Source organism: Ischnura elegans, chromosome 1 (assembly GCF_921293095.1).
Source record: "Ischnura elegans chromosome 1, ioIscEleg1.1, whole genome shotgun sequence".
Taxonomy (NCBI): Eukaryota; Metazoa; Arthropoda; class Insecta; order Odonata; family Coenagrionidae; genus Ischnura; species Ischnura elegans.
The window spans coordinates 60,199,543-60,226,831 of NC_060246.1; the positions used below are offsets into that span (position 1 = coordinate 60,199,543).

Below are 27,289 nucleotides of genomic sequence, written 5' to 3' on the forward strand. Positions count from 1 at the left end.
CCAAGATATCTGTCAAAAATATCAACCTGTAAATTATAGTCATTGGTCTATTTTACATGGTTTCAGCATAAAATAAATTCAAACAATCTATGTGCACTAATTATTTTTCTTTTCTCATCAGCAAACTTGGCGCAAACTTTGGATCAACTGAAAGATTCACTTTCATCAGAACTTGATGGCAACCCACCACTTTGGGTGACCCGTCAAAAATCGCCTGATGGCAAAGAGGACATATACATCAACAATGCTAAAATAATCAGGGATCGCTCCAATTACCTAGCAAAAAACACTCACAGCAAAAACCAAGTGAGTAAAATACTTCAGTGGATGATTACTTGACGTTTAGCTTCATATTTGAGGAAAGTTTTGTATGACAGTTACTAATTTAATCAATTTCTAATGCTTTATAACATCTATTTTATCTCTTTATGACAACGGTATGACTTGAAAATGTAATTTATCTAGCAATCTTGAAATTCAGAATACCATTTTTTTGCAAATTCTAAATCTTTTATGTTAATATTACCTTATTTCCCAGGTGCTTCATGTACTTGATGAAGTATTGGAACCTGTCACGTCTTCTGTTCCTGATTCACCCATCTATAATCCAGATGCATTTCTCTTTTTAGATAAGTTTGAAAATTTGGAGTTAGAGCATAGATTAAGGTAAAGTTCTTTGACTGCATTGCTGTTGATGTTATTCAATGATTTTTCCATCTATTGCCTGAAAAATATATGTCCGATATCATATTGATGATGCAAAAATTGGTTAAAAATATGCATGTTAATAATATAGAAGGTACATACTGATTTACTTGAAGATGATGCAGACGACATTATGAAAAAACTGTAAGAGTTCAGATAAATAGCTTAGTTGCCAATGAAAATCTACATTGTGAGCATTCACCTGCAAATCTATGGACCTAAAATGAATTAATGTGTTTGCATCTAAAACCACAATCGTCAAAAAAATCTCTTCCCATATCTACCAACTGAATGTGTAATTACAAGAGTAAAGAATTTAACGGTGTGGCCGAAAGATTCCATTCTATGTCCTCTAGTAGCACCAATTGGAGCAAATTGCAAAACTCAAATAACTTACTGTAAATTTACATTTTGCCCATGAAATTTAGTTCAAATGAAGTCTTCAAGCCTAAAACTTTGAACTGTCTTTTTCAAGCTCACAGCCCATTTCTCAGTTTGCCCTATTGTTGAAGACAAGCAAAATATATCAAATAAACTAATGTTGTAATCATGGGCATACCCAGCGAGGGGCAGGAGGGGGCAGCTGCCCCCACCCCCTTAGAAGCAAAAATCGCAAGTGTCTATAAGGAAATACTATTTTTTCAAGCAAATAATTTTACAAATTAACAAAGAGCAGTTACAGTTTCCATAAAATGTTGATTTCATTCACCTTTTCCATGCTTAAATCTTACCTACAACTTGAACAACCATGGCTTGCCCCTTTCCCCCCCCCTCCCTAGTTTTGATCCTGGGTACGCTCTTGGTTGTAATTGCTAATGTGCATCATATTTTCTTAATGGATTAAGTGTTATTTTTATTCCATATCATTATTATTAATTTCATCATTATTTCTTTGCATGCCAAAAAATATCAACAGTGTGCAACAGAGTATAGTGGCAGAAATCAGTTTAGTAAGAGGGTTGGTTGCCCTTCAATGCTTGAGAAGTTCATCTGAAAAGTTATAATAATGGCAATGTCAGCAAAAGTTTTGTCTACACATCAAATAACCCTAAATTTTGAAGTATAATCCACACTCATTCATATCGTCAATGTCAACTGGCTGTTATAAGCGTGTTTCCAAAATTTTTAATATAATGCCTACTCATATGCACACACGTGGCTACTGCAGTTCACGCATTGTCTGAACTATTGAAATTTCCAATCATTATAATCATTTCACTTAATTCATAATTGAAGGATTAAAGTTTTTTATTCAGAACCTACGTACGTACCCAGTAATTGCTATGCGTAGCATGCATTTTTTTCTCTTTATGTATAATGTGCATCAATTAACTTCAAAACTTTTGCAAAAAAACATATATTGCACACATGTTGTACTTGAGAATTTAAGTAATTAGGTAATTTATTTGGCCTCATAAATAAGCTTAAATTCTATTCCTTACTTCATTCAGCCCCTTACAATCAACCCTAATGAAATATCTTCTTATGAGCTTAGCCATGTCCCACCCCTCTTTAAATCACTCGTCACCTTTACAGCTCAGGAGCAGTAGTTAGGCTGAATTAAGATTTGTCGTTATTTAACAAAAATTATTAGTTTTTATCTCTGGCATAATGAAAGATCAGTATTATTGGTAATATTAGATGAATGGTCATGATGCGGAGGGATTTTCATTAAAATTACCACATAAGGTATTTCATGTGAATGATATATACTTTACAGATCCTTCCGGCAAAGAGTTCAGCAAAATAATAAGGCCGACATTTTTAAAGCTGAGGGCCGCCATACATTCTTCATTCCAGTCGATGAGGGCTTCAAGGTAAGAAAATTTGAGTATTAATATGATTAACTTTTCCATTGATGTTTTTGTGCAATATATGTAATTTAACTTTCTTTCATAAATGGCAAATGAAGTGATAAGTGGCTCATACACTTATACAATGGTTTAAAATATGTATTGATCAATTTTCTCAAGTTTTACTCTGCAATAGTGAATCTGTGGCTCATTTATTGTGAGCCGGCTTCCATAATTCAAAGTACCTAACACATGAAAATAAGTTGAAGTTCACTAATACACTCTGTACTGTTTCAAAGTATTATATAAAAATATATTCAAATCCATACATTTGGCCCCATTTTCAAGCTGAAAGCTCAAGTATTGGTGGAATACCACTGATTTTTTGTCTTTTCCTATGCTAGTTCACTTTAAGAATGTAGGCATTAACAAAATGAAGGTATGGATAACTATTTACATGTGGGTCTGCTCAGTGTCACAACAAGGGGGTGCGGGCTTTGGGGGATAAAATTCCCCCCCCCCCCCCCCAGAGCTCAGAGAAATTTTTAATTTTAAACCATTTAACTTAATTGGATTAATATTACTTATAGAATAGTGTAAGAATTAATACAATATGTCTCATGAAACCGTAAAACTCACCATTTTCCACCATTTGTCTTAAATTTTTTTCTGGGGTGGGGCTCCTGCACTTCCCACTCACCCTGGCGGATATTCCACACCCCCAATCCCCTCAGTATTGGTTTCACCTAAAACCCCTCCTAGCCTTAATTCCTAGCTGTGCTCCTGGGTCTACTGTATTATGGTTTAGTAAAATGCTTATTGAATTAATTATGATTGCATAATAAATGTGTAAATCTTACTTGCAGCCTCCCCCAAGGCCTGAAAAAATTGACCAGAAGGTTATTGATGGCCATGTGATACCAAATCGTGTGCTATTCACAAGAGCGACTCCATGTGATGAGGACTATGAAACTTTGGCTTTTGGAGACAACCTCAGAGTAACCATATCATTTACAGTTCAGCCAGATGGCAAAGGTTCAAAATGTAAGTAAACACAATCCATTTATTGGTGAAGGCAAATATTATTGCTGAGCAACGTGGATAGAGCATGGAATATTATTTTCAAATTTCCCTAATCCTTTTAGTATACGTGAAAAGCAACACAATTGTTGGAGATCCAAACCATGCCACTGGAGTGGTCTTGGCAGAAATTGTAAAGGCTAACATTCCCGTCAAAAATGGAGTTGTTCATCTCATCCATCGTCCACTTATGGTGGTCGACACCACTGTGAAGCAATTCCTTGAGGTAAGTGAGATACATGAAACTAGAACATTAAAAATTACTACAATGTTGAATGCAACTATAAATTAAATGGGGAAAAAGTACTATATCTTGGAAAGTGAATGAATGACCTCTGTACATCAGTACTTATTTTAGATTTCCAATGTTAGAAAAATATTCCCATGTTTCACTGTGTTTTTAAAGTCTTGAATTTTAAAAGTGTTTAAGTGTTGAAAATTGGCACCTTTCTGTGATTCTGTAGAGTTTATGGAAAGTGTCTGATAGTTCTATCAAGTGAATTTACCATTATTATAAAAATGTGGAAATAGCTTGGTCAAAAGTACAATGTGCACTAAACATAGTTTAGAATAAAAGCTGATCTCGGACCATTTCTTAGATTGTTCTCTGATTTGAAAGCTTGAGTGAAGTGTTATCCATCTCATAATTATATTTATCTAGCTTTCTATCTTTAATGTCTCCCATGTTTAAAAGTATAATGGCTGTTACTTTTCAACAATGAGCAAAATCAAGAAAATTAAATTACTTACCTATATGTATTGCTGAATTTCCTAAAATTATTTATTTATAATTTTGATTCTTCATTGACTAAGCAAAACAAAATTGCAACAGTTAGACTTTCAGACAACAATGAATAAAATGTTTTTCTTTTTTATGATTTTTTAAAATAATTTTTATGATTTTATGATTTGGAAATGACCTTTTTACCCAGTAATATGTTGAATATTTTTGATGTATGGTGTACTAATTTAACTTATGCTTTCTTTTGGACTTCGGTGTTCTTCTGAAGTCAATCAAGGTAAAAGTAATGTTTGCAATTTTTCAATAACCTCCTGTTGTCTTGATAAACGGTTCATAAGCTATTGTAGGTTTACACTTTAGGTGGTTTAATGCAAGACAGCCATTAGTAGTTCATTGTAACATATAGAACGTTTGATGTAGTTGTCAATTGAGGTATTTTATCCTCATAATGATTTGAGGCCCAACACTTATTTTTGAAGTGGCTTCTTTTATGATTTGGAAATGAATTTTTTACCCGCTAATATGTTGGATATTTTTTATATATTGTGTACTAATTTAACTTATTTGGTCATCATCTTGTGCTGTAAATAATATTTTTTGTTTATGAATTGAGTAATTCTTTTGAAAGTTGATATAATTTTAGGCTGCATTTGCATATTGCTCATAAGGCTTGCTGAGGAAAAGTCATGTTTTGCTTGAGCTAGAAAAATTACTTACTTAGATTGTTTTATATTGCTTTAACGAGGAATGATGGAAAAAGCAAAAACTTTTTTCCTTCTATATTTTTTTTCAAGGAATTTGAAATTTTCCCTGTTTAGATTTCTGTTTTGGTGAACATATAGTTTTTTCATTATTTTCAAAGAAAATTTCAGCCACTTACCATATAAACTTAACGTAGAATTTTATAATTAGGCATTTTACTCCAGATCTGTAATGCCTAAGCATTCAAGTGGTTGTTTTTATATTCTACATTAAAATTAAGTCTCTTGGGCACTATCCAAAATAACTCAGCACGTGAATATTACTAACATAGTGAGCTTCTTCATTGAAATCAAAGGAAAAAATTTTGCCAAAAGAAAACGATGGTTTCCAAAGCTTAATTTTTAAATGTCTTCCTTTCATGGTGTGTCCTTTTTAGAATAATCAAGCAGCATCAGGTAACCATGTATGGGATTTCTGGACTAGTAGATTTAGAAAGCTTCTATGTACTTTGTTTAGAACTTTTGTGTGGCTTTGTGGTTATTGCAATATTAATGCATGCTGCTTTTGTCTTGAAACTGTTATTATACATGCTTTTTGCATGGTAGTTTGAGTTAGAGGCATTTTTACTATCATGTAAGGGTAATTATTCACATCTTGTTCGATTATTGATTTAGAAATGCCTTCATAAATGTATCTCATAGTTGTTATTGCATTGTATTTATTTTTTGAAATAATATTGAAGGTGATTTAGTTAGTCTCTAACTGAAGAAATTTGGGTACAACTCAGTCCTGCAGTACAATTTTATATTAAGTTTGCAACAATTCATGATGAATAAACCAGCAAATTTGAAATGACTCACACTGATATAAATAATGAAACATTTGGAACTTTCTAAATGGAATAAATCATGTAATTAATGTATTTTTTTCCTTTCCTTGCTTTGCATGTCTTGGGACTGCATGGTCTGAATAGGGTATTGGCATTGTAAGTACTAAGAACAAATTTTTTCTGTTCAAATGGGGTCCAGAAGTCCCTACCCTATTAGACCAGTCCACTTCTTGGCCTGCATTCCTTTTAATTGGAGGCTTTGTTTAAAATTCTTGCTGTGTAGTTGAAGATACTTTTCTTTCTTCCAAGGAAAACTGTATGTAGTCTGCATTTGTGTATTATTTTAGAAATCACCATTTTCTTTCGTTAGGAAAACTATTGTTATTCTTTCGGCAAAGAACATTAAAATTCTACTGAAGCTCACTAACTCAAAGGAAGGAGTGAGGAACTGAAGAATAATTGTGTGAGGATTTCTGACCCCATCCCAATTTTATTTATTAGTAGCTATAAATGAAAACTATATGACTTTTGTAGATTTAATTCATTAATACCATATCTGTTGGTTTTTCTGCTTTGCAGGGCTAAAATACTTAACTTAATGCTCTTTTAATTTTTCAATTTCCTTAGATGTTTCTTCTGTCAACATTAAACTTCCAATCTATTAAAAATATAAACCTTTTCATTAACAAAAATATACAGTTAATGAAGTTTGTTTTGTTTTACAGTATAGATACATCTAAAAAAGTGTTCAATAGAATTTCCAAGCAGCATTGTCACATTTACTATAGCCTTCAATTGGGGTGCTACCTGAAATCCCAACCTATTGTAGTGGTGTCTCATACTCAACATATCGCAGCGAGGAGGGAAGTCCGGGGGACCTGATTCCTCTCTCCCCCCAAAATATAAAAACACAATACTTTCCTTCGTAAAAGAAAACAAAATATTGAATAATCATGAATTAACATAAGATTCTTTTGATGAATGAAGTTTTAATTCGCTACTTAGTTCCGTGTTTTTCAAACAATTTCCCCCTTTTTTTTGGACGCCTCCCCCAAACATAATTCCTGGCTACCCCACTGCCCATACTCCTTTAAATTCAGTAATTTTTACACAGACTCAATTAAAATATTGGAAGAGGATATTCAACTCACAAAAAGTATCATCAATATTAGTACCTACTCTTCAAAAGGTTGTAATTAGAACAGGAGTAGCACACTAGAGGGTCTGTAGGCAGTACAATAAGGGATTAGGGATCTGTATAGGAAGAGAGAAGGAAAAAACTCCAGGGCCCATCAAAAGCCACGTATTAACAAAACAACATACAACTATACACCATTTTAAAATTCTCTAGCTCACCAACTGGTAAGATATTGAAAGGCAGCCGATATTTTAGGCCCCAACTCATCCTACATTTTCAGGGGTATTAAAATTATTTATACCACCACTAATTGTATAATAAATACCAATCAATTTTGTATGTCAATCAATTGTTAGTCAATTTTGATGATTTGATCTCTTAATGTTTCTGCTTACATGAAGAGGAAATTTCATTTTGGATTCTGGGGTCAGTTACAAATGAATGCAAACCTATGTTAGAGAGTGAAAAATGAGTGTGCTGTCACTGGTTAAATTTAAGATGTGAAAACTTTAGTAGGAATAGAAAAATTAGTTTAATCCCAGATCACCAATACTCTTTTATGAGCTTTGTGGCTGATGACTGGATAAAGGAATGAAACTTTTCATTTACATACTGCAAAACTTCCCATAAATTGCATATTTTTCACAAAAGACAGAAACAAAATAGTAGTGAAGCGTTCAACTTTTACCTTAGGTGCTGTTTATCAGTAATTTTTACATTATACTATGAAATGGCAGATATCCTCATAGTTTGGCCTAATTAGAAAAATCCATTTCACTTGTCAATAAAAAAGCAGGACAAGTCCAACATCATACCACTTGTTGACAATTGCCTAATTTACCACATTAGCCATTCCACACTGGCTAGGCAATTATAAATTACGTAGAATTTCTTTCATAGTGTTAAATGAGTGTGCACATAGGTATGATATATTTTTATAGCATTTGAAATCATATTTTGTTTCATTTCTTTCCATATATGTATAGCTATCATAATGGATTTAAAACTAAAGCACATAAGCATGGCTGGTGATAAAATGATTTACATATGTTACTACGATTGTTATGATTCCTTCATAGAATATATTTTCAATTCCGGAGACACTTTTGAGGACAAACAAGGTTCTTCATTAATGGCCCTTTTGTATTCTAGCAAAGAAGATTGCGTGTAAAAAAGGAAATATATATATTTATCCATAGATTGTGCATCTATGGGTACATCATACCCTAAAAAAATTTAATTGATTGATTGACTTAAATAGCTGCCTTATGATTGAAGGAGTAATAGCTTTGATGTTTATATTGCATGATCATTATATGCATTATTTCGACAGTGAACAATTGAATGCCTTTTAAAATGTGCATTTTGCATGATAATGGGATTGTTTTAGTTTCAGTTATCATTATCATTGTTGTTAGAAGTGATTTTTTAACTAAAATATTTAGACGAAAGTTGGAACAAAATATATTTAGACATTAATTGGAACATATTAGAATTGTATGAAAAAGAGTGATATCATCAAATGGGGAGCATTAAAAATAACTGGCAACATTTTGAAACTATTCCATTAATATTTTCCAATTTATTGAATTCAGGAGTTGAAATGATAAGTCTCTTGTACCAGATGATGGCTCCGTGAGCTGAAACACGTCATAGGAATTAAATTATGGTGGGAAAGTGCAACTACCTTTCATTTCAATAAGTGGAAGTGATACTCAACAACCAATTGCAGTGAAATTTCAAATCCATTTTTAGCCTTAATCTGCTGAGTATCATGCATACAATGGAACTTGAAGTTTCATTTAGCTATTTTTCTTGAGGGTATCTATATCTTTCAGTCCTTAAAATAATTTATTAATTTTGCTGTAACCATTTAATCGGTTTTTATAAGGGCTTGGAAAATAATATTAAATGTATATGCTGTATGTCAGATTATAGCTATGTTAATTTTAAAGATAACATTTTATTTGTTCTGTGGAGGAGATTGAAAAATGTTTTAACTAACAGTATATGGTTAGTGTAAGGCCATTTTAGCATGTTAACCCGGTGAATGGAGTTTTTTTTTTCATTACCTTATTCTTATTATCTTTTCAGACCATTGGTATGCTGCTCATTCAAACCTTTTCCCAAAATACACAACTTTAGTTTTAGTGGCTTGTTCCACAAATATACACTACCTTACACCTACTTCCCATTTTCATAAAATGTAACCATGCTGCTTGGATACCATCTACTATTAGTATTACAGTCCCCATAACTTAGAATGTAGATATGGTTTGGGATTTTAAGTATAATACTAATTTTAACTTCTTCTCTTATGTATTTTCCAAATAGAATGTAGAGCTTAAGATCATCTCCTTAATTATGGAATAAGATGCCTAGCGTCATTAATATCATTACATAAAGTGATCTGTTGTGCTTTTTTTAAGGAGAAGGAAGATGGACCCTTGTATAGGTTCTATGAAATGATTGTAGATCATGGAAGCGAGTTCATGACCAAAATCACCAAGTTGAAGTCGTTGACTTTATTTGCTCCATCCAATAGTGCATGGAACAATTCAAATCTGAACAATTTAATTCACAACAAAGAGAAAATGATGGAGATTTTGAACCTTCACCTAGTTGAACAGCGCCTTTCATTGGACGATATCAAGGATAACAACATGAAACAAGTAAGTAAAAAATGTATAAAAAATAAAATAAGGAGAGTTAAATACAATTTTTTGACCGTATCTGATGTGGGTTAGTGTTATGTCTTTTCAAATTTGTGTCCTCAATCTTTTAACTTGTAGATTAATGTAAAATAGAAACTACTTAAGCAACCACTGTGATGTAATGCATTTTGTTGACATGAATTATTCCTATTCTTAATCTTTTGAATCTTCAGAAAGTTAAACTGACAGTTATCTTGTGGAATATTACCTACTTCTCGAGTTCCAGATGGAGTTGTGCATGATTTTTAAAGATATATTCATTGGGAATTCTGATTTTATTTATAATATTTACACTCAATTTTGGGCTCTGCTTATCCTATGCCAATTTACTATTTATTTTTCTAATTTAGCCCTTTCCACTCACTTCAGTGCTTTTTAAGATGATGATGGAGGAATTTAGGTTTTTAGTACATACCTACCAAATGCTAATAATAAGTATGCAACCGACTTCTTTCTGATGCAATGGGGGTGGCGTGTAGTTCTAGGATATCCCTTAATTTCTTCTAAGATAAGCATCGTTTTGAAAATCGCACAGGGATGATGAGGAAATGACTCTGACAGTTGTGGATCCAAGCCTGGCCTAGCCTCACCATCCAATCCATCCCTCCTATATAGGCTATAATTTTCCAAAATAAGTGTCAATTTCTCCCCCCCACTCATTGAATTTTTATCAATCTGCTCATGATCACTGGGTCATGATCACTGGGATCACATCATAAACCTACTTGATGGATCCTGAATACTTCTGTGGCAAGAATTTCTAGCTATCTTCATTCAACAAACCTCAAGTGTAAGAAGATCATTTTTATAAAATATCAAAAGGTCATCTATTACTTATTCAAATCTACATTTCTGGAAAAGCAAGTATGCAACACCTTGCAACATTAAAACTATCACTGTTTATTTCTAATCTGTGCCCCTTCTATGCAGTGCTATCTGACAGAAATGACCATGGATGTGGTAGCTATGTGAGGAGCATGTATATATATTGATTACAGCATGTGGGTGTTTTGTAGTTGTCGGTAATGTTTTGTCCTGCATGTCAACTCTTTAAAATCGATCAAATTTTGCATCCAGCTATTTCAGGTTGAAACAGCTGCAAAGAGGAAAAACCTTTACTTCAACATCTTGACAAGTAATGAAAACAACATTACCCTCACAGTTGAAGGGGGAGGTGTCAATGCTACTGTCATTCAACCAAATATTGCAGCAACAAATGGGCTTGTACATATTATTGACCGAGTTCTTGGTGTTCCATATACAACTGTCTACCAAAAGTTGGAAACTGATCCAATGCTTAAGTAAGTGTACTGGTAATTAAAATGGAGGCACTAATTTTAATGCGAATGATCATGTATAAAATGTCCAATTTTAAAATTTTAGCAAAACCTTCCATCTGGGACAGCAAGAACGCTTTAATGAGCAGTTAAATGACACCAGGAAGAGGTTTACTTACTTTGTACCACGAGATAGTGCTTGGGAAAAAGCAGAAATTCATTCACCATCAGCTCATAAGAAGCTCTTCATGAAAGAATTCAGTTACCATGTGAGTATAATTTAACCTAATCCACAAGATCAATTTATTTCCTTTTGGGATAGGTTTTACCTGTATAATATGTACGTACATTCATAGATTGACTTAAGCCAAATTATTTTTCTTTTGGCTACTTCTACCCAGGATATTAAGTCCACCCTATAGCCTTTCCCAGAGTAAATAAGAAGTTGATCATCAATGCTGAAAAAAATATCTTTTCTTTGCTAAAAATCCCATGCATAATATTCCTACGTATAAATTTTGTTAGCATATAAGGTTTGTTTCAAACTTTGTTAATAACGTTTTCCTACCACCTATGATTAGATGTCCTATGTTAATTTACTATTGTGGGATATAAACCTATAGTACTTTAAATCAATTGTCTAGCCAAAAACAACCCATTTAGGCCCATACAATCCCAAGGTAGGCCTTGGTGGTGGCCTGGTAAAATCCTGGCCTGCCAACCCTAGTAACGTACAGTCTGTTGGCCCAATGTTGCTTATTGATAGGCCCATCGAGGCATCGATGCCTCGTTGGGCCTACCAAAAAACAACGTAATAATAATAATGATATGTTTTGTTTGCCCAAAGAACAAGGTAAATTTATCAAAGTATAAGGCACGTCAATCATAAACATAAGTTACTTAACAAAACAAAATCAGTCTACACATATATCACGTAATTAACATTCAAATCAAAGCATTAAAAAAAACACATTGTAAAACATTCACCAAGCCCTTCCTTTACTCACATGAGTATTCCTCCAAAGAATTATAGGAACCTAGTAAAAGGAACCTTTTTAATTGCATTTTAAATGCATTAAATTTTTTAATATTTTTTGTATCAGGAGGAAGTTTGTTGTATAGTCGTATTCCCATTTCCCTAGAGCCAAGTTTGTTAAAGTTTGTTCTTGTATTAGTGTAGTGTATGTCATGTTTGCATCTCATGTGATGGGAGTGATGGTCACTATTAAGGGGAAATCTTCCAATATTAGATTTTATGTACAACACTGTAATCATTATATAAATGCAAGGAATTGGTAGAAGGCCTAGCTCCTTGAATAAGGGTCTGCATGAATGTCTGTATGGTTTATGGGCTATGATTCTGACAGCCTTTGTTTGAAGTCGGAAAATGCCCAATGAGTTAACAAGATGAGAGGAACCCCAAAAAATTATGCTGCTTAGGATATGGGAATAAAACTCCCCGCAGATGTCCGTAGACGGTGGTAAAAGACCCCATAGACGTAAACGTTGGGCCAATAGACTGTGTTACTAGGGAACCCATGGTTCTAGGGTTCAAATCCTGCCTGGTTCGGCTTTCCCCCATCCAGGGCTTGGATGTATGTGTGTGCCCATCAAGTTAATTGGGAGATAGGACTTTAAAGTCGTAAATTTGATAGGCCCAGGGCAACAACCAAGCCTGAAAATCAATAGTATGGGGTTATTCTATAATTCATATTTGCTACCCTCAATGAAGTCAGGTTAAAGTTTTGATTGCCAATTTGCAGGGATTTCCAGTGTGTAGACTTTTTTATCATCATGGCATGGATGGCTGAGATAACCTGATTTTAGGTGACACCCAAGACCCTGTGAGACTTTTCAGATGTGATTTGCATAATATGAATGCATTTAAGAAATGAACATTTTTAGCATGGTATACTTTTAATAAAATGTTACCCTCTTACTCTGAAAATTGAGGAAACAAATTGTTACGAGTGTGCTGCGCCCGCTCCCAGCGGGCTTCCCCCGCTCTTTTCAATGCAGGTCCATAGAGGGATAGGCGCGTTTCTAATTTAAAAATGTAGAAAAAAAGGCAGGGTCTTATGTACAAAATTAATTGGAATGTTCATGTACAAATTGAGGTCAGAGGACCTCTTTAAACACAACATTGGAAATAATTACTCTATCCTCTGTTAAACACACATGATGACTCATACTTACATATAAACAGGAGACTTGAATGTGGAATCAGCCGCATTTTGATAAAAGTTATTTAAAGAATGCGAGATATTGTTGCAAATGAACAAATGTATCATTTTGTGCGCCGTTAACGTCAGGAATATTTACCGGTTTTTGTTTTTTTTTATTATTTAAAAACCTATTTAGAAATAATAACAATATTTAAGAAGTAAGATATGCCGTCGCATGCTCTGTGATAAATTCTGTGCATTTTGGTACCTCATTTGTAGAGTTTGGTTGCGTATATGTTGAGAAAAAGGTATCTATACAGTAGAAATGATATAGAAGATTAAGCCCTGTGCCTACAAGATGCAAGCTTTTCCTTTACCATCACAAAAAAATGTCATCCTTGTTCAGATTTCAGAAAATGGAAATCTATTTCTGAGCCAAATTTCAAAATAACAAGCCAATTTGATTGTTTCTTCCCAACAGGTGAAGCAAATCCTTGAAAGGCATTTGGTTGTTGACCATGCATACAACATGGCTGATTTGATGAAAATTGCCAACAGCACTGTGGTTTTGCCTACTGTGAGAGATGTCCTGAAAATACGTGTGAAAGAAATTGAGAAAAGTGAGTGGCTAAGGTTTTGAAAGTTTTCTTTCAATATTTTGTGCATTTTTTTGTCCACAAAAAGTGTTACTTTTTCATCAAAAACACTTCAGTTCTCTATGTGTTACTGTTATCTTTAAGTCTGGTGCCATTAACACATCTCGAAAATATGACAGTCGTAAGTATCACAGGTAGTTCCTAAATATGTGTAAACGCCACAAATGGCAGGTTAAGAAATGCATTGGGCCATGCATTTTGCTTGTTGCATAGACATTAGTAAAATTTAGGAAAAATCATTATTAAAGGATGTGAGTTCTCCTGGTTACCCATTATAGTCAACTCTTTCATCAGAGAGCTCTTCCGCACTCTATCCATTAATAGAAATGTTCTTCCTTTAGAACAATATACATTATCTTTAGTGCTATACAAGCTTTATTTTATGATTTTTCCACCTAAAGAATCAGTGATTTTGTCAGAACTTTTTTTCCGAGAAGTTAATGAGAGAACTTACTGCTAATCATTGGCTGAACCTGCTCTCTAGCATCAAATTCATTGCAATCGTTAAGAATAATTTCCCTGAGAAGGGCACTGCTGTAGTGAAATAATTCAAACATTAAATGAATCAAGTAGCATGTGGTTCCTTTAAAATGAAAGTGTAAAACTAAATACATGTATTGGTATAACTTACGCTTGTATGGATTAAAGTCAGAGCACCAAACTGTGATAAATATAGTGACCAAATTATAAAATTCATAAGTTTAAAATAATAATGGAGTCTGTCTGTCGCATGCCAATCATTACAGTTACACCCTTGGCCCACTTTTAAAAGCTGTTTAGATTATTATAATTAAAAGCCAGTTTGAATATCCAGAATAAGAATTTCAGTACAAACATAAATAGGTGTTTTATCAGCCTTAATAGATGTGATAAGTTACCTGCATGCACCCATAAATCATTATCTGCACTCATTAACTCATTGAGAAAAAGGAGAAAGAAATAAATAATTATATCCCAAGGAAAAGGATTTGACTCTCGTACAAATTAAATGAAAATTTAGATATTCAAATTCACTTTCTGTTTGTTGTGACAGATGGAGCTGACACAAATGGCACGGGTAAGTAAGTCAATTTCATCGCAGTTTCAGGCACCATTCATTCCACCTGGTGTAGTAGAAAAATTCAGTAGTGTGAAGAGTGGTCAGTGTGTCTCATCCATTTCTTTAATGGCCGTTATGCTTTTAAAACCCTTCAAAATTTTACAATTCACCATGAATGCAATACATGCATAGGATGTCTCATGCCAGTGCATTTTCCTGTGATTTCTCATTTTTATTGACAAAATTTTAGACAATGAAACACATTGACCAATCAATGCTTAAACCCCTGTCCAAGATGCATTTCTTATGTGCCCTTTGTGAGTTAAAATCAAACCTTTGTTGCACTAAGTCAGAGCCAGTCTAAGGTAAAAATGTGAACACATTGTGCACCCATTTCAAATATTTCATTCACCAACTTGGGCCCTTGGGCTTGGGCAAGAGGTCTTGGGCAATCAAATCTATTTAATCGGTGCTGCAAATCCTTCATAATGCTCTTAAGCTGGCCCTGAACACAGTTTTAAAGCTGGAAGAAAAAAATTGTCTCTCTGGCGTGAAAATTTTTGATGTAGCTGTGTTATAAACCATATCCTACTTATTTGATTTTGTTTGATGTGATTGAACTAACATTTCCAGGCATATTTATTTGTTTACTAGAACTGCATGTCCAGAAACAATAACAGCATGAAAATATCTCTTCTTGAATGCATGATGTATGACAAATGATGACTTTGCCTCATTCTATGTACCCATTTAATTTGCAATGCTAAAACAGACAAACAGTTAAATTTTCATTTCTTTAGATTTAGGTATAATCAATTGAATTTCATAGGCAGATAACCACTATGTTGCTAATACAATGGTTCTGCAGAAGTACATTTTTACATGCTATTAACCTTGAAGAAATAACACACATTCTTATTGATGGAAACACTAAAAAATGTTTCCTGTTAATAATTTCAAAGGAGTGATGTTATTGTTTCACTCACTAACAAGAATCATTGTAATGGCATGCAATGTGCTTTACTATTGGATTTCAATTCACTAATGACATGACATGGTGTAGCAATGATTTCTAATCAGATTGAACTTTATAAAATTAGAAAATTATGACTTATTAACTTACGCAACCAAATGGTTATATAGTAAAGGAAGGAAAATATTCCATAGCTAGAGGAATAAAATTCCTTTTAAGACTTGCCTTGGACTTCAGTATATTTTCTCATCACATTTTTTCCACTAATATGACTAATAATTTTAATCTTTTTAACTTTTAATATTATGTTATCTTAAATTTCAATTTAATTACATAATTAATTTTCCATAGAAAAGAATTTTTTTACCCCAAGTACATATTAATATTTAGTAGGATTTTTTTCTACTCGAATAGTTAATTTATGTATTTTTTTGACCTAATAGAGTGTAAAGACAAAACACCAGAAATCTGAGTTGAAATCAAAAGACATGCATACATATATTTAATTAATCAACTTTTTATTGATTGCCATAAAATAAACGTAAGGGGAGGCTAACTTTGGAATCAGTTGAAACTTCACTCAGGCAGGAAAGTCAACTGAAATTCAATAGCTTTTTAAGGCCTGGCAGACATTAAGCATTAAAAAATTTTGTCATTGAACAAAACATTTTCATGGGCAGTCATGTTTATCTCTATGCTTTCAAATTTCTTCATGGTAAACACTCTAGGATTTTAATAAAAGGCAAACATAAAAGTTAGCTTTTGGCAGTGCTAATGAATGAAATGGCTTCCTTGAGGGTCGCTCAAAATTCATTCGTGTTGAAAATCGACCCAACAATACATATGATGCTTCATGTATGAGTTTGAATGTATTATTTGCTTTGCAAGTGCATTTTTGTCATTAAAATTTGACATTCATCATATCTAGCATCTCATTTTCTCTCTTCATTTCTATATTTTCAGGCTATTACCTGGAGTGGCAAGGGGAAAGGATACATGTATTTCGGCCAGACGTTGAGTGTACCAATGGTGTCATCCACGTTATCGATTCTGCCCTTCTGAAGGAAAGTGATGTGATCGTGACGGGTGGTTCCATGCCCTCATCACTTCTCCTGTCTCCGTTGTCCTTCCTTGCTCAGCTGGTCCCTCTTTTCATTGTTAAGTTCTTGCTGTAAAGCAGGGCGGATGGAATTAACTATCCCTACAGCAGATTTTTTGAGATCACCATCAGAACATTTCTTCCTCCTCTGAATGCAAATCATGCACCATTCCACTTTGAATAATAGCCCCCCACATTATCTAAGTATGTACTAGCAAACATTATGGTTTGGCTCGAGTTGGAAGAAAATTCACGATGATGACGACAATGACTGAAGTGGAACATCCCAAGTTGATCAACTCACTCCTGCACTGTCCATCAAGAAAAAAAAAATTATCATCTGCATACAGAGGAAGGATACGGTGAAATGCTGCCGTGATTGTTTAATTCACTGGGGTAACAAAATCCCGGCCTGCTGAAAAATTTTTCAAAGATATTATGAATTTGTTCAATTGCAATATTGTGGTCTGTGGTAGTCCAACTTAATTGAAAAATTTCTCAGGCTAAGTTAGCACCCCAATGTGTTCCATTAAACTTTTGAACCTTTATTAGTTCCTCCTAAAATTCTACTTCTCGTTACAGTCAGTAAATATCATCACTAAAAAGGAGTCTATTAGCTTTTCTTTTCTGCTTAAAGATGTCATTTTTCTTTAATGAGCTGCAAATGAAAGGAGCTTGTCAATATTAGACTGAATTTATTTCGTGTGATGACATATGATGAATAACTAGTGAAATATTTTAGTTAGCTCAGCAAGACTATTAAGCAATATACTACTTATTTTCAGACATTCATAGTTGCAGGGTTTGATAATAGAAGCAATACATGTTCTAATGTTTTTATTATTTCCTTTCTTAACGTTGCAAGGCATCTAACAGGTGGTATTTGTTTCAGTGACCCCATTCTGAGGATATTTCTATTGAAATTTGTGCACTGAGTGATATTTCCATGCTGTGAGATTTCTTTGTGAGGTGGTGTCATTAGCCTTACAAGGTGGAACTGAGAAAGTAACTGCTCCAAAGAGCATAAAAGATAATAATATAAATATTGATTGATTGTATGTTTTATTGCAATTTCATTCAAACTAGTTCATTTTATCTACTCTCTATTTTGTATTTCTTCTGTATTTATGTCCCACCAACCTCATACCATGTTAATGTATTTCTTCAGCTCTTGGATATGATTGCTACATATTTAGGAGAGGAAGAGGTGAGAGTGAGGAAAAGAAGGCAAAACGGGATACTCTTGACATGAAAATACATGACCCAAGCCTTGTGTAAATGTTTTTGATTCAGCTGTCTATGCTACCTGTAAAAAATTATAATTAGGGTCAATTATGCATGACAACTTCATTTTCCTCCTCTTTCTTCTTCCCCTCAATGTTCAACTCTATTGCCCATGTTCTGCACTAATGCATATATATACATATATATTTTTGTTTCAAATTCCTCATTTCAATGTCCACAATTGGTTCAAGAGTTGCATGTTTAAAAATGTAGTAGTCATCTATTTTAAGCAACATATCCAAAAATAATTCACATTAACTTGCAGATTGGTCCAGCAAGACTGTACATTTTTAAATATATAAATAATTATAGGCTATAAAAATATAAATATATATTATATGAAGCTAGTTAAAACTGAGTAGCTTACTAAAATATTTATTTTGTGAGATGAGAAGAAGCCTGTAATCTTGCTGCTGTGTAGTTGAGCCTATGAAAATTTGAATTGGAGGCCAAAACTTGAAGCATTTCAGGGAGGTGCCGATTATAAAGGCTTAATCTTTTTTGGTTGTTTTGGCACTCCTTGTATAGAAATAGCCTTCAAAGCAGCTATTTTGCCTCAGATGTTGTAAGATGAAAGATTCTTTTGTGAACTCTTTCATTAGCCTGATTTGTGGGACCTTGCTTAGCTCCTTAAATGTTTTTACATTCCATGTTCGCTTTATATTCATACCTTTGGGACTGGGATAGTCTCTCAGATTGCAAGTTATTCTTGTCCAAAATGTACTGTCTTTGTGCTGTGCTTTGAAAGTTTGGATGTGTTGTCATTATAATTAGTAGAGTGGATGAATGAAAAATGGATGTGTGAATTGGTTTGCAAAGTGTGTTTTTATTTTAGAATGCTGAAATGCTTCACTTTTTGAGAAGACCAGGCGGAGAGTACCTGTGCAAAAATAGGTTAAACTTATAATATGAAACCCCTATCTGTCGCCAGATATTCTGATATTACTGTAGAATAAGAGTTTTTTGCCTTGTTGTTAAAACATCATGTTCTCATTCAGAACCAGCAGCAAGCCATAATATTGTTGAATGTGTCAACAAAAAAATGCACTGAGTTCAGTAATCCAAAAAAAATCTGATACTTAAAAATGAAGAATGTGGCTTCTGTGGTAAGGAGAATGTTCTTCTCACTATGTCTTGCAAACAGTGCTTTTAGTAACTTTTGACTTCAATTAGTACAAATTTACAAGCCTGGCTGCAAGCAATGTCTCTAACATAGTTTTTAGAGTTCCGACGTTGCTTTCCCTAAAAATTTGTCTTTTTGAAGTGGATAATGGCTGATGTGTTGGCTTTTCTAGTTGGACTATAGTGCCATCTGGTTTTAAGTTGCTGGGATTACTGAACAGGTGCATGGATTTCATGTAATTCGACCTGAAACCTAGCAATGACCTGTTAGCTATAACAATTTGAAATATTAATGTCTCATAATCATGTTTTTATGAGTTCTCATTTTGGATGTACAAAAGTAATAGAATGCAGGAAAATGAAAATCTAGGGAGCTTTAAACTTCAAATTTGTAATTCTAAACAGGAAACAACAGTGTGTTCACAATTGCTTATAGGTGGCAGTCATTGTCTTCACTAATGCAAAACACTTTTAACTTAACTACAAGGTAAAAATTAATGAAAGCCGGCACTGAAGCCACCCTCATTGTGTAAATAAATTAGGCCAAAACAATCAAATGAAGAAGCATGAAACAAGCCTTAACCATGGTTGCCATTATGTTCCTCATTTGTTTAACATTTCAACAGCCATCAGATTTTAAACTCTTTCATTCTCATGGTGTTGTTGAACAAACTTTGAATAAGGTCAAGGAATTGAGTGTGACCTCAATTCCGTGTTGATTAGTGCTTGTGAAGTGCCCCATGCAGCCTGCTGAGCTATGCTCTGGCCCTGGCGATCGCCCAGCCACTGCCACTACCATAGTGCACTCTGGTGCACGTATCCCCTGCTGTATCAGATAGGCCTGGTTGCAGACGTACAGGGGGTAGAAACGGCGGAAGACAATAGCGTGCCCCAGCACTGTGTAGTCCGGACTTTGCACGCTCACTTGTTCAGTTCATTTACTTTGTTCCAAAACAAAAAAGAGTATCATTGATAGCTGTGTATAATAAAACATGGACCAAATAAAGTGAATTTCCACAACCTAGTGCTGTTTAAGGCTTCTTCATTTCATGAACCAACTTGTGAAACTTACTATTTTGTTAAAAGCATATATCGAGTCTTCTTTACTTGAATTTGATGAAGATTGTACATACTTGAATTATAATTTAATTGTTGTAACTTCATTGGTACATTAAACATTTCTTTCTCACTCCTAGCATTACGTTATTTAAGGATGATATATAATTTTAAATGAATATTTGTGGCCCAGTACGTCAATTAATTATTTATTCAATTCATCGCAATAAATTCAAGACTGGATTGAATTGCCCAAGTGGGTAGGGCGGATCCTAGGCTGCTGATCCGAGGATACTGGGATCAAATGCTGGGACATGCTTTTGTAGACCCCTACATAAGAATCCTCCAAGTGCAAGGTGGCCCATGGTTTGTAACAGGCCCCTCTACCCTGAAAGTGTGATATTTACATGCTTGTAGCTGAATCAGGAATGGCCTCAACCCTCCCAACCAGCCTTTGGGTTGAACCACTGACAAGGGGAGACCACGAAACTTGCTCCGCCTTTTTCAATGCCATATTTTTTATGGCCTTCGGAATGGTGAACACATCCCTGAACTAGTAGTGGTTCCGTTGAATGGGCCTTAGTTTGGCTGTAATTAATTAATTTTCATGCGGTAATTTTCACAAGCCACGTATAGTTCCATGATATGTATTATATGTTTTTGAGGAGAGCAGAAAGTGGAGCCTTCACTTATCCGCGTTGAAACGACACTGCTTAAATACCTAGACGAGTGATGTGATATCATGGAACTATACGCGGCTTGTGAAAAGTACCGCATGAAAATTAATTAATTACAGCCAAACTAAGGCCCATTCAACGGAACCACTACTAGTTCAGGGATGTGTTCACCATTCCGAAGGCCATAAAAAATATGGCATTGAAAAAGGCTGAGCAAGTTTCGTGGTCTCCCCTTGTGAGTGGACTTAAAAGATTGAAATGACAAAAAAATAAAAGAAGTACAAATGGGTGAACTTCTTATATGGAGTCGACACTCGGCTTTAAGTTCTTGACAGTAGTGCGTTAACCAGTTTTTGGCTTAGGTGAGTTTATTTTGACAAGTAGAAGGTAGAGAGGGAGGTAGGTGGGCGAAAGTGACTTCCTTCCCTTAGACACCTAGAGCACATGGGAACTTGTGCCTTTCACCTCTGTCACTATGACTTGACATATTGAAATAGCAGGATTTGCTTAAAAATGTGGACATTACGAAACAAAAGAAAACCTAGTGTGTTAAGCAGACTGATCGATTTAGTCAGTCTTGAGGTATGATGGCCTGATTAAACCTTTTACTGCCACCGGGCATATATATCAGCCCTCGCTGGTTGAGGGAAAACTGCGAGGGGCCGCTTTATCGGCCCAAATTATTTCACTTTTTTCAAGTGATTGTGGCCTTTTAAATGGCTGTAATTTATGTAAACCCCCATAATCTATCTATGGTTATAAGATATAAATATATCTTAAGAATTGGGAAAAAATCTAGGCGTATTAAATAAAATTTAGTAGCTAAAAAATGTTTAAATCTGAAATGTTGCTTATTCCGGAAAATAGCCTTGGCAGTCTTCATACATCCCACCTGAAATTGGCTGGCAGTAAAGGAGTTAAGACAATCATTGAGGGACAGATGGATGACAAGAATGGAAAAGGATTATCTCAGATAAAATATGTAGAATACGCACCTACCTAATAAAGGATAAGAGGAAATAATTAGGTGTGACAAGATTAGATATAAGGAAAATTGAGTGGTGAGCTGAGTCAAATCATCGTTGGGATTATTAAGACAGAACAACCACCCAAACAAACGTATTAAATAAGTAGGTAGGTAAGTATTTGGCTGTAAAATTAGTCCAACACAACTAAAAATATGCCATGGTGTTGTAAATAGTTACTGGGGGGACGATGGTTTTAGATTCAGGAGGAGTGGTAAATGAACACGACCACACGTGTTGAATAACATGGCGAAACTGCGATTTATTAAAGGAACCAACTTCCGGTGAAGAACAAAAACAAATGAATACAGTAATACGATAGTTGGGAGATTACCAGCCATATTCAAACAAAAACAATCACAACACTCTCCCTTAATCTACCAACTTTACATTGCATTTTTACAATTAACCATACCCAGAGGAATAATGCACTTGCGGTGTGCAGTCACATTAAGTGCCTTAGTAAACACATCGGCAATCATTTTTTCAGATTCCATGTAATTGAGGACAACCTTCTTATGCTTAACAAGTTCCCTGATGTGATGAAACTTCACTTCTATATGCTGAGTGCGAGCATGCAATCCATTGTCAGAGGCTAATTTTAGTGCACTCTGGTTATCATTCCATAAAAGAATTGGCCCCTTCCTACCACATAATTCAGAGAGTAACCCCTTCAAGTAAGTGGCCTTCCTACCTGCAGAGTCAATGGCAATATACTCTGCCTCGGTTGAAGACAAGGCAGTTACACTTTGTTTTTTACTCTCCCAGCAGATTGGTCCACCAGCAGACACAAAAACATACCCAGTCACTGATTTTCTGTTGACGTCATTAGCAAATGACGCATCAACAAAACCACAAACATCCGGATTATTCTCAGTCCTTCGGAATTCTATTCCTGCATCAATTGTTCCTTTTAAATACCTTAACACTCTTTTCACACACTGCCAGTGTTCATTTCCATAGCAGTTGTTGAACTGGCTGAGGTAATTGGTAGCATAGGATATATCAGGCCTGGTACACACTGATAAATACAGTAAACTTCCAATCACTTGTTGGTAAGGTACACTATCACACGTTATCGATTCACCCTTGGTCAGTCGAGTGCCAGGAACCATAGGGGTTGACACAGATTTACATTCTGCCATCCCCACCTTACTCAGCAAGTTCAAAATTACCTGTTTTTGGTTCAACTTTACTTTACCATTACCCATTTCTACCCTCATTCCCAGGCAATCCACGACTGATCCTAAGTCTTTTACCTTAAAACAAGAGTGGAGCTTTTGTTTCAGTTTCTCAGCTTGAACTTCATCATTAAAGAATACAAAAAAGTCATCAACATAGACACATATTATAACCATGGATGCACCATCTCTCCAAAAATAAACACAAGGCTCATGTTGAGATTTCTTAAAACCAACACTTAATACGACTTCATCCATTCTCTCATACCAGGAACGCGAAGCCTGTTTCAGGCCATAAATGGCCTTCTTTAACTTATACACTTTACTTGCATCTGAAACAAAACCTTCCGGTTGGTACATGAAAATGTCTTCACTTAGTGAACCATTCAAAAAGGCTGTGGAAACATCCAAGTGATGTACATGCAAACCATGAGCAACAGCAATTGAAAAACACAATCGTAAGGTATCATGTCTCACCACAGGAGCAAAAGTGTCAAGATAATCAATACCATAACGCTGAGAGAAACCCTTAGCTACCAGGCGAGCCTTATACTTGTCCACTTCTCCCTCCCCATTCCGCTTCAATTTAAAAACCCATTTGCATTGCACTATATTTCCACCCTTAGGTCTGTCTACAAGATCCCACACATCGTTTTCCTGAAAAGAACTGATCTCTCTTTCCATAGCTTCTTTCCAATGAATTTTATCAGTACCATTTAAAGCCTCGGTAACTGATGTAGGTTCTACCTTTTCATCACATGCTAAATATAACTCAAAACCAGGAAATTCCTTCCTTTGCCTTTCCCTCATAGGATACCTCCTTTCACCTTCATCGACATTATTTCCAGGATTTATTTGCACCTCATTTGCATCCGCAAAAGACAGATTTTCAATATCATTCTCTGCTCCATGAATGTGATTGACATTGGCATTTGTTTCACTCTGACAATGAACATCATCACTGACATTACACACTGAAGTAAATGGCAAATCATCATCTAAGTTTACAGGCACAGGCATACTGAAAGAACCCTTCTTCCCTTTACCAATAGCCTTAATTGCAGTGAAACTATTTTCAATGAATTTAACATCACGAGCAACAAGAATTTCTCTCGGGTTTTCAGGATTAAGCAAACGATACCCCTTGGAAGCTGAAGAGTAACCCACAAAGACCATTTTCTTGCTCCTAGGATTTAGTTTATCCCCCCTTATTTCCTCAGGGATTAGAGCATATGCATCAGAACCAAACACCTTGAGCTGATCATAGCTGACTTTCTTACCTGACCACAGGACCTCAGGGACATTGTCAGGGACACTCCTGTGGGGGCTTCTGTTTAATAAGTACACAGCAGTGTTAGCTGCTTCTGCCCACATCTGCTTAGGACTTCCTGCGTGAAAGAGCATGCATCGCACTTTCTCCAGAATGGTGCGATTCAGTCTCTCTGCTACACCATTTTGCTGTGGAGTATACCTTACAGTTCTCTGATGTGTGATTCCTCTGCTTTTAAAGAAATTCTGTAACTCATCACTCAAGAACTCAGTTCCATTATCAGACCTGAAAATTTTCAACCTTTTACCAGTTACATTTTCAGCCATATTTACAAAATCAATCACTCTCTGCTTGGTTTCAGACTTGCTCTTTAAGAAATAAACAGTCGTTCTGCGAGAGAAATCATCTATCAAAGTAAGAATGTACCTTGACCCACTCCATGACTTTACATTAGAACCAAAATCACACAGATCAGAGTGAACAAGACCTAGTACCTCATCTGCCCTAGTACCTCCTTCCTTAGGAAAAGGATTTCTGTGCTGTTTTCCAAGAACACAAGCATTACAATCATCAGCAGGTTCATACTTGAAATCAATGCAATCACTTAATTTATCCCGCAACAATATCATATTTTGCATACCCAAATGACCCATTCTTTGATGCCACAATTCATAATCATTAATATTGCACACAAATGCCTGCTTTGATTTAACATCCAAACGGTATAACCCATTACTCGTTCTACTTGCAGTAGCTAGTTCTGTACCATTACAGACAAAGTCATCATCATACATTTTACAACCCTTTTTATCATAAACAACAGTGATCCCTTTGTCGGCAACTTGACTTACAGAAATCAAATTTTCTTTCAATCCAGGAACATGCACAACATGTTTAAGTTCACAAATGTGATCACTTACATTTAGGTTCACAGATCCAACACCTCTGCTTTTAAGCTTACCGTTATTTCCGACAGTAATCTCAATATGACCGTCAACGTCACGACAATAATCATGCATACGGTCTTCATGGGGTGACATATGCACGGATGCTCCGGAATCTACATCCAATCTGAGTCACACGATGCAGCCGACAGGGCACACAGAAGACTTCTCAGCGGTTTCCTTTTTTCTCCTTTCTTCTCTCCCTTAACCTCGGCTCTGTTCTCGTTCGGATCCCTCTTCTTCTGCGACTGCGGGCATTGTGTTTTAAGATGCCCCTTTTCACCACAGTTCCAGCACTTCCACGCCTTCACAACTGATGAACTCCCAGCCATGGTCGAAGAGTTGTACTTCTTGCCCTTGGAATACAGGGCAGTGGTTTCGGGAGCACTCGCATTTTGACCGGCACTCACGCTCTTCCGGTAGCTTTCGTCTAACAAAATCGTCTTCACACGATCCAAATTTAAGACATTCTCCCCACTCGTGATGGCCATGACAAGATTGTCATACGAATTTGGCAGCCCCTGAAGCAACATTGCTGCAACAAAGTTTTCCGCCATCGGCTCACCGATACCCTCGAGCTTGTGTGCCAACATTATCACCTCGCTGATATAAGTGTCCATGGTTTCGAACTTTTCTAGCCTCATTTGGCACATAGAACGAAGCAGGGATACATACCGCCACTTGCCTTTATCCTCATATGCCTTGGATAAAGCATTCCAGGCATCCTTTGCCGTTTTAGCTGGCCTTACATGGGGATATACCACAGGCTGCACCATAAGGCAAATGTCTGCTAAAGCTTTCTCGTCCCTACGTTCTTTACCTTCGCCATTATCACTTCCCTGGACACAACTCCACAATCCATTACGACGTAAATAGTTCGTCATCGCGAACGACCAGTCATAATAGTTTTCCCGCCCAACGAGTTTTTCGAAACCATACGCCTGCGAAGTGACCTGAGATTCTTGCATCTTTGCTACCACACGGTTTACCACAAAAATAAAGAAATCTGAATTCAGCAGCGCAGTGGAAAGTGCGCTGGGCCCATAACCTGTTGTAAATAGTTACTGGGGGGACGATGGTTTTAGATTCAGGAGGAGTGGTAAATGAACACGACCACACGTGTTGAATAACATGGCGAAACTGCGATTTATTAAAGGAACCAACTTCCGGTGAAGAACAAAAAACAAATGAATACAGTAATACGATAGTTGGGAGATTACCAGCCATATTCAAACAAAAACAATCACAACACATGGGTAATCATAAAAATTTGCCTCTCCACTCATTATTGACTAGGGGGGATCAGTTTTCTTCATTTACTTATATTTTTCTTCTTTACATTAAAATTCTTCACATTTTTCAGAAAAAAATGTTATCGACATGATTCAGTAAAATAATGGTATATAACATCTGAAAGGTCAAAGATAAATACAAAGTTCCTAAGCTCTCAATGTCACCTACATAATTACCCTTGAGGGGTATATGTATTTAGAAATTTACTGAGGGAGTTAAGCTAAAAGCTTAAACACTCAAGGGGGGGGGGGTGCAAAAGATATCTCGAGTTGGCTTTACTTTTATCGTAGTAAAAAATAATCAAGTCATAGGCAGAGTAAAGGAAAATTTTAATTAAAGTGATTATACACATATAAAAGACAATGCCATATTATGATATAATAAAGTCACAATTGTGGTTCTGCAACATTTGGCAATATGGGTGGACCCGCAACCGCAAGGGAGGGGCACGTGCCCCCTGCACCCCCCATCTGTATCCGCCACTGATTGAAAAACGTATGTAATAAATGATGGATTAAAACATTA

At 35.4% G+C, this 27,289-nt stretch overlaps 1 protein-coding gene across 8 annotated transcripts in view; it reads left to right on the top strand.

Moving 5' to 3' along the window:
* LOC124161421 (fasciclin-1) overlaps positions 1-20,507 on the top strand; it is a 407,485-nt gene extending 386,978 nt beyond the window's left edge. Inside the window, exons 3-15 of one of the 8 annotated variants that reach the window (XM_046537739.1) lie at positions 122-306; positions 539-666; positions 2,426-2,522; positions 3,365-3,542; positions 3,644-3,804; positions 4,589-4,597; positions 5,996-6,007; positions 9,419-9,661; positions 10,781-11,004; positions 11,087-11,249; positions 13,627-13,765; positions 14,835-14,858; positions 16,777-20,507. In XM_046537739.1, coding sequence (XP_046393695.1) covers positions 122-306; positions 539-666; positions 2,426-2,522; positions 3,365-3,542; positions 3,644-3,804; positions 4,589-4,597; positions 5,996-6,007; positions 9,419-9,661; positions 10,781-11,004; positions 11,087-11,249; positions 13,627-13,765; positions 14,835-14,858; positions 16,777-16,988 — 1,775 coding nt within the window. In that variant the 3' untranslated portion in view covers positions 16,989-20,507. The remainder of the gene's footprint in view (positions 1-121; positions 307-538; positions 667-2,425; positions 2,523-3,364; positions 3,543-3,643; positions 3,805-4,588; positions 4,598-5,995; positions 6,008-9,418; positions 9,662-10,780; positions 11,005-11,086; positions 11,250-13,626; positions 13,766-14,834; positions 14,859-16,776) is intronic. The other 7 variants (XM_046537744.1, XM_046537769.1, XM_046537755.1 and 4 more) reach the window with 7 other exon arrangements.
* Positions 20,508-27,289: the final 6,782 nt, after the last annotated feature.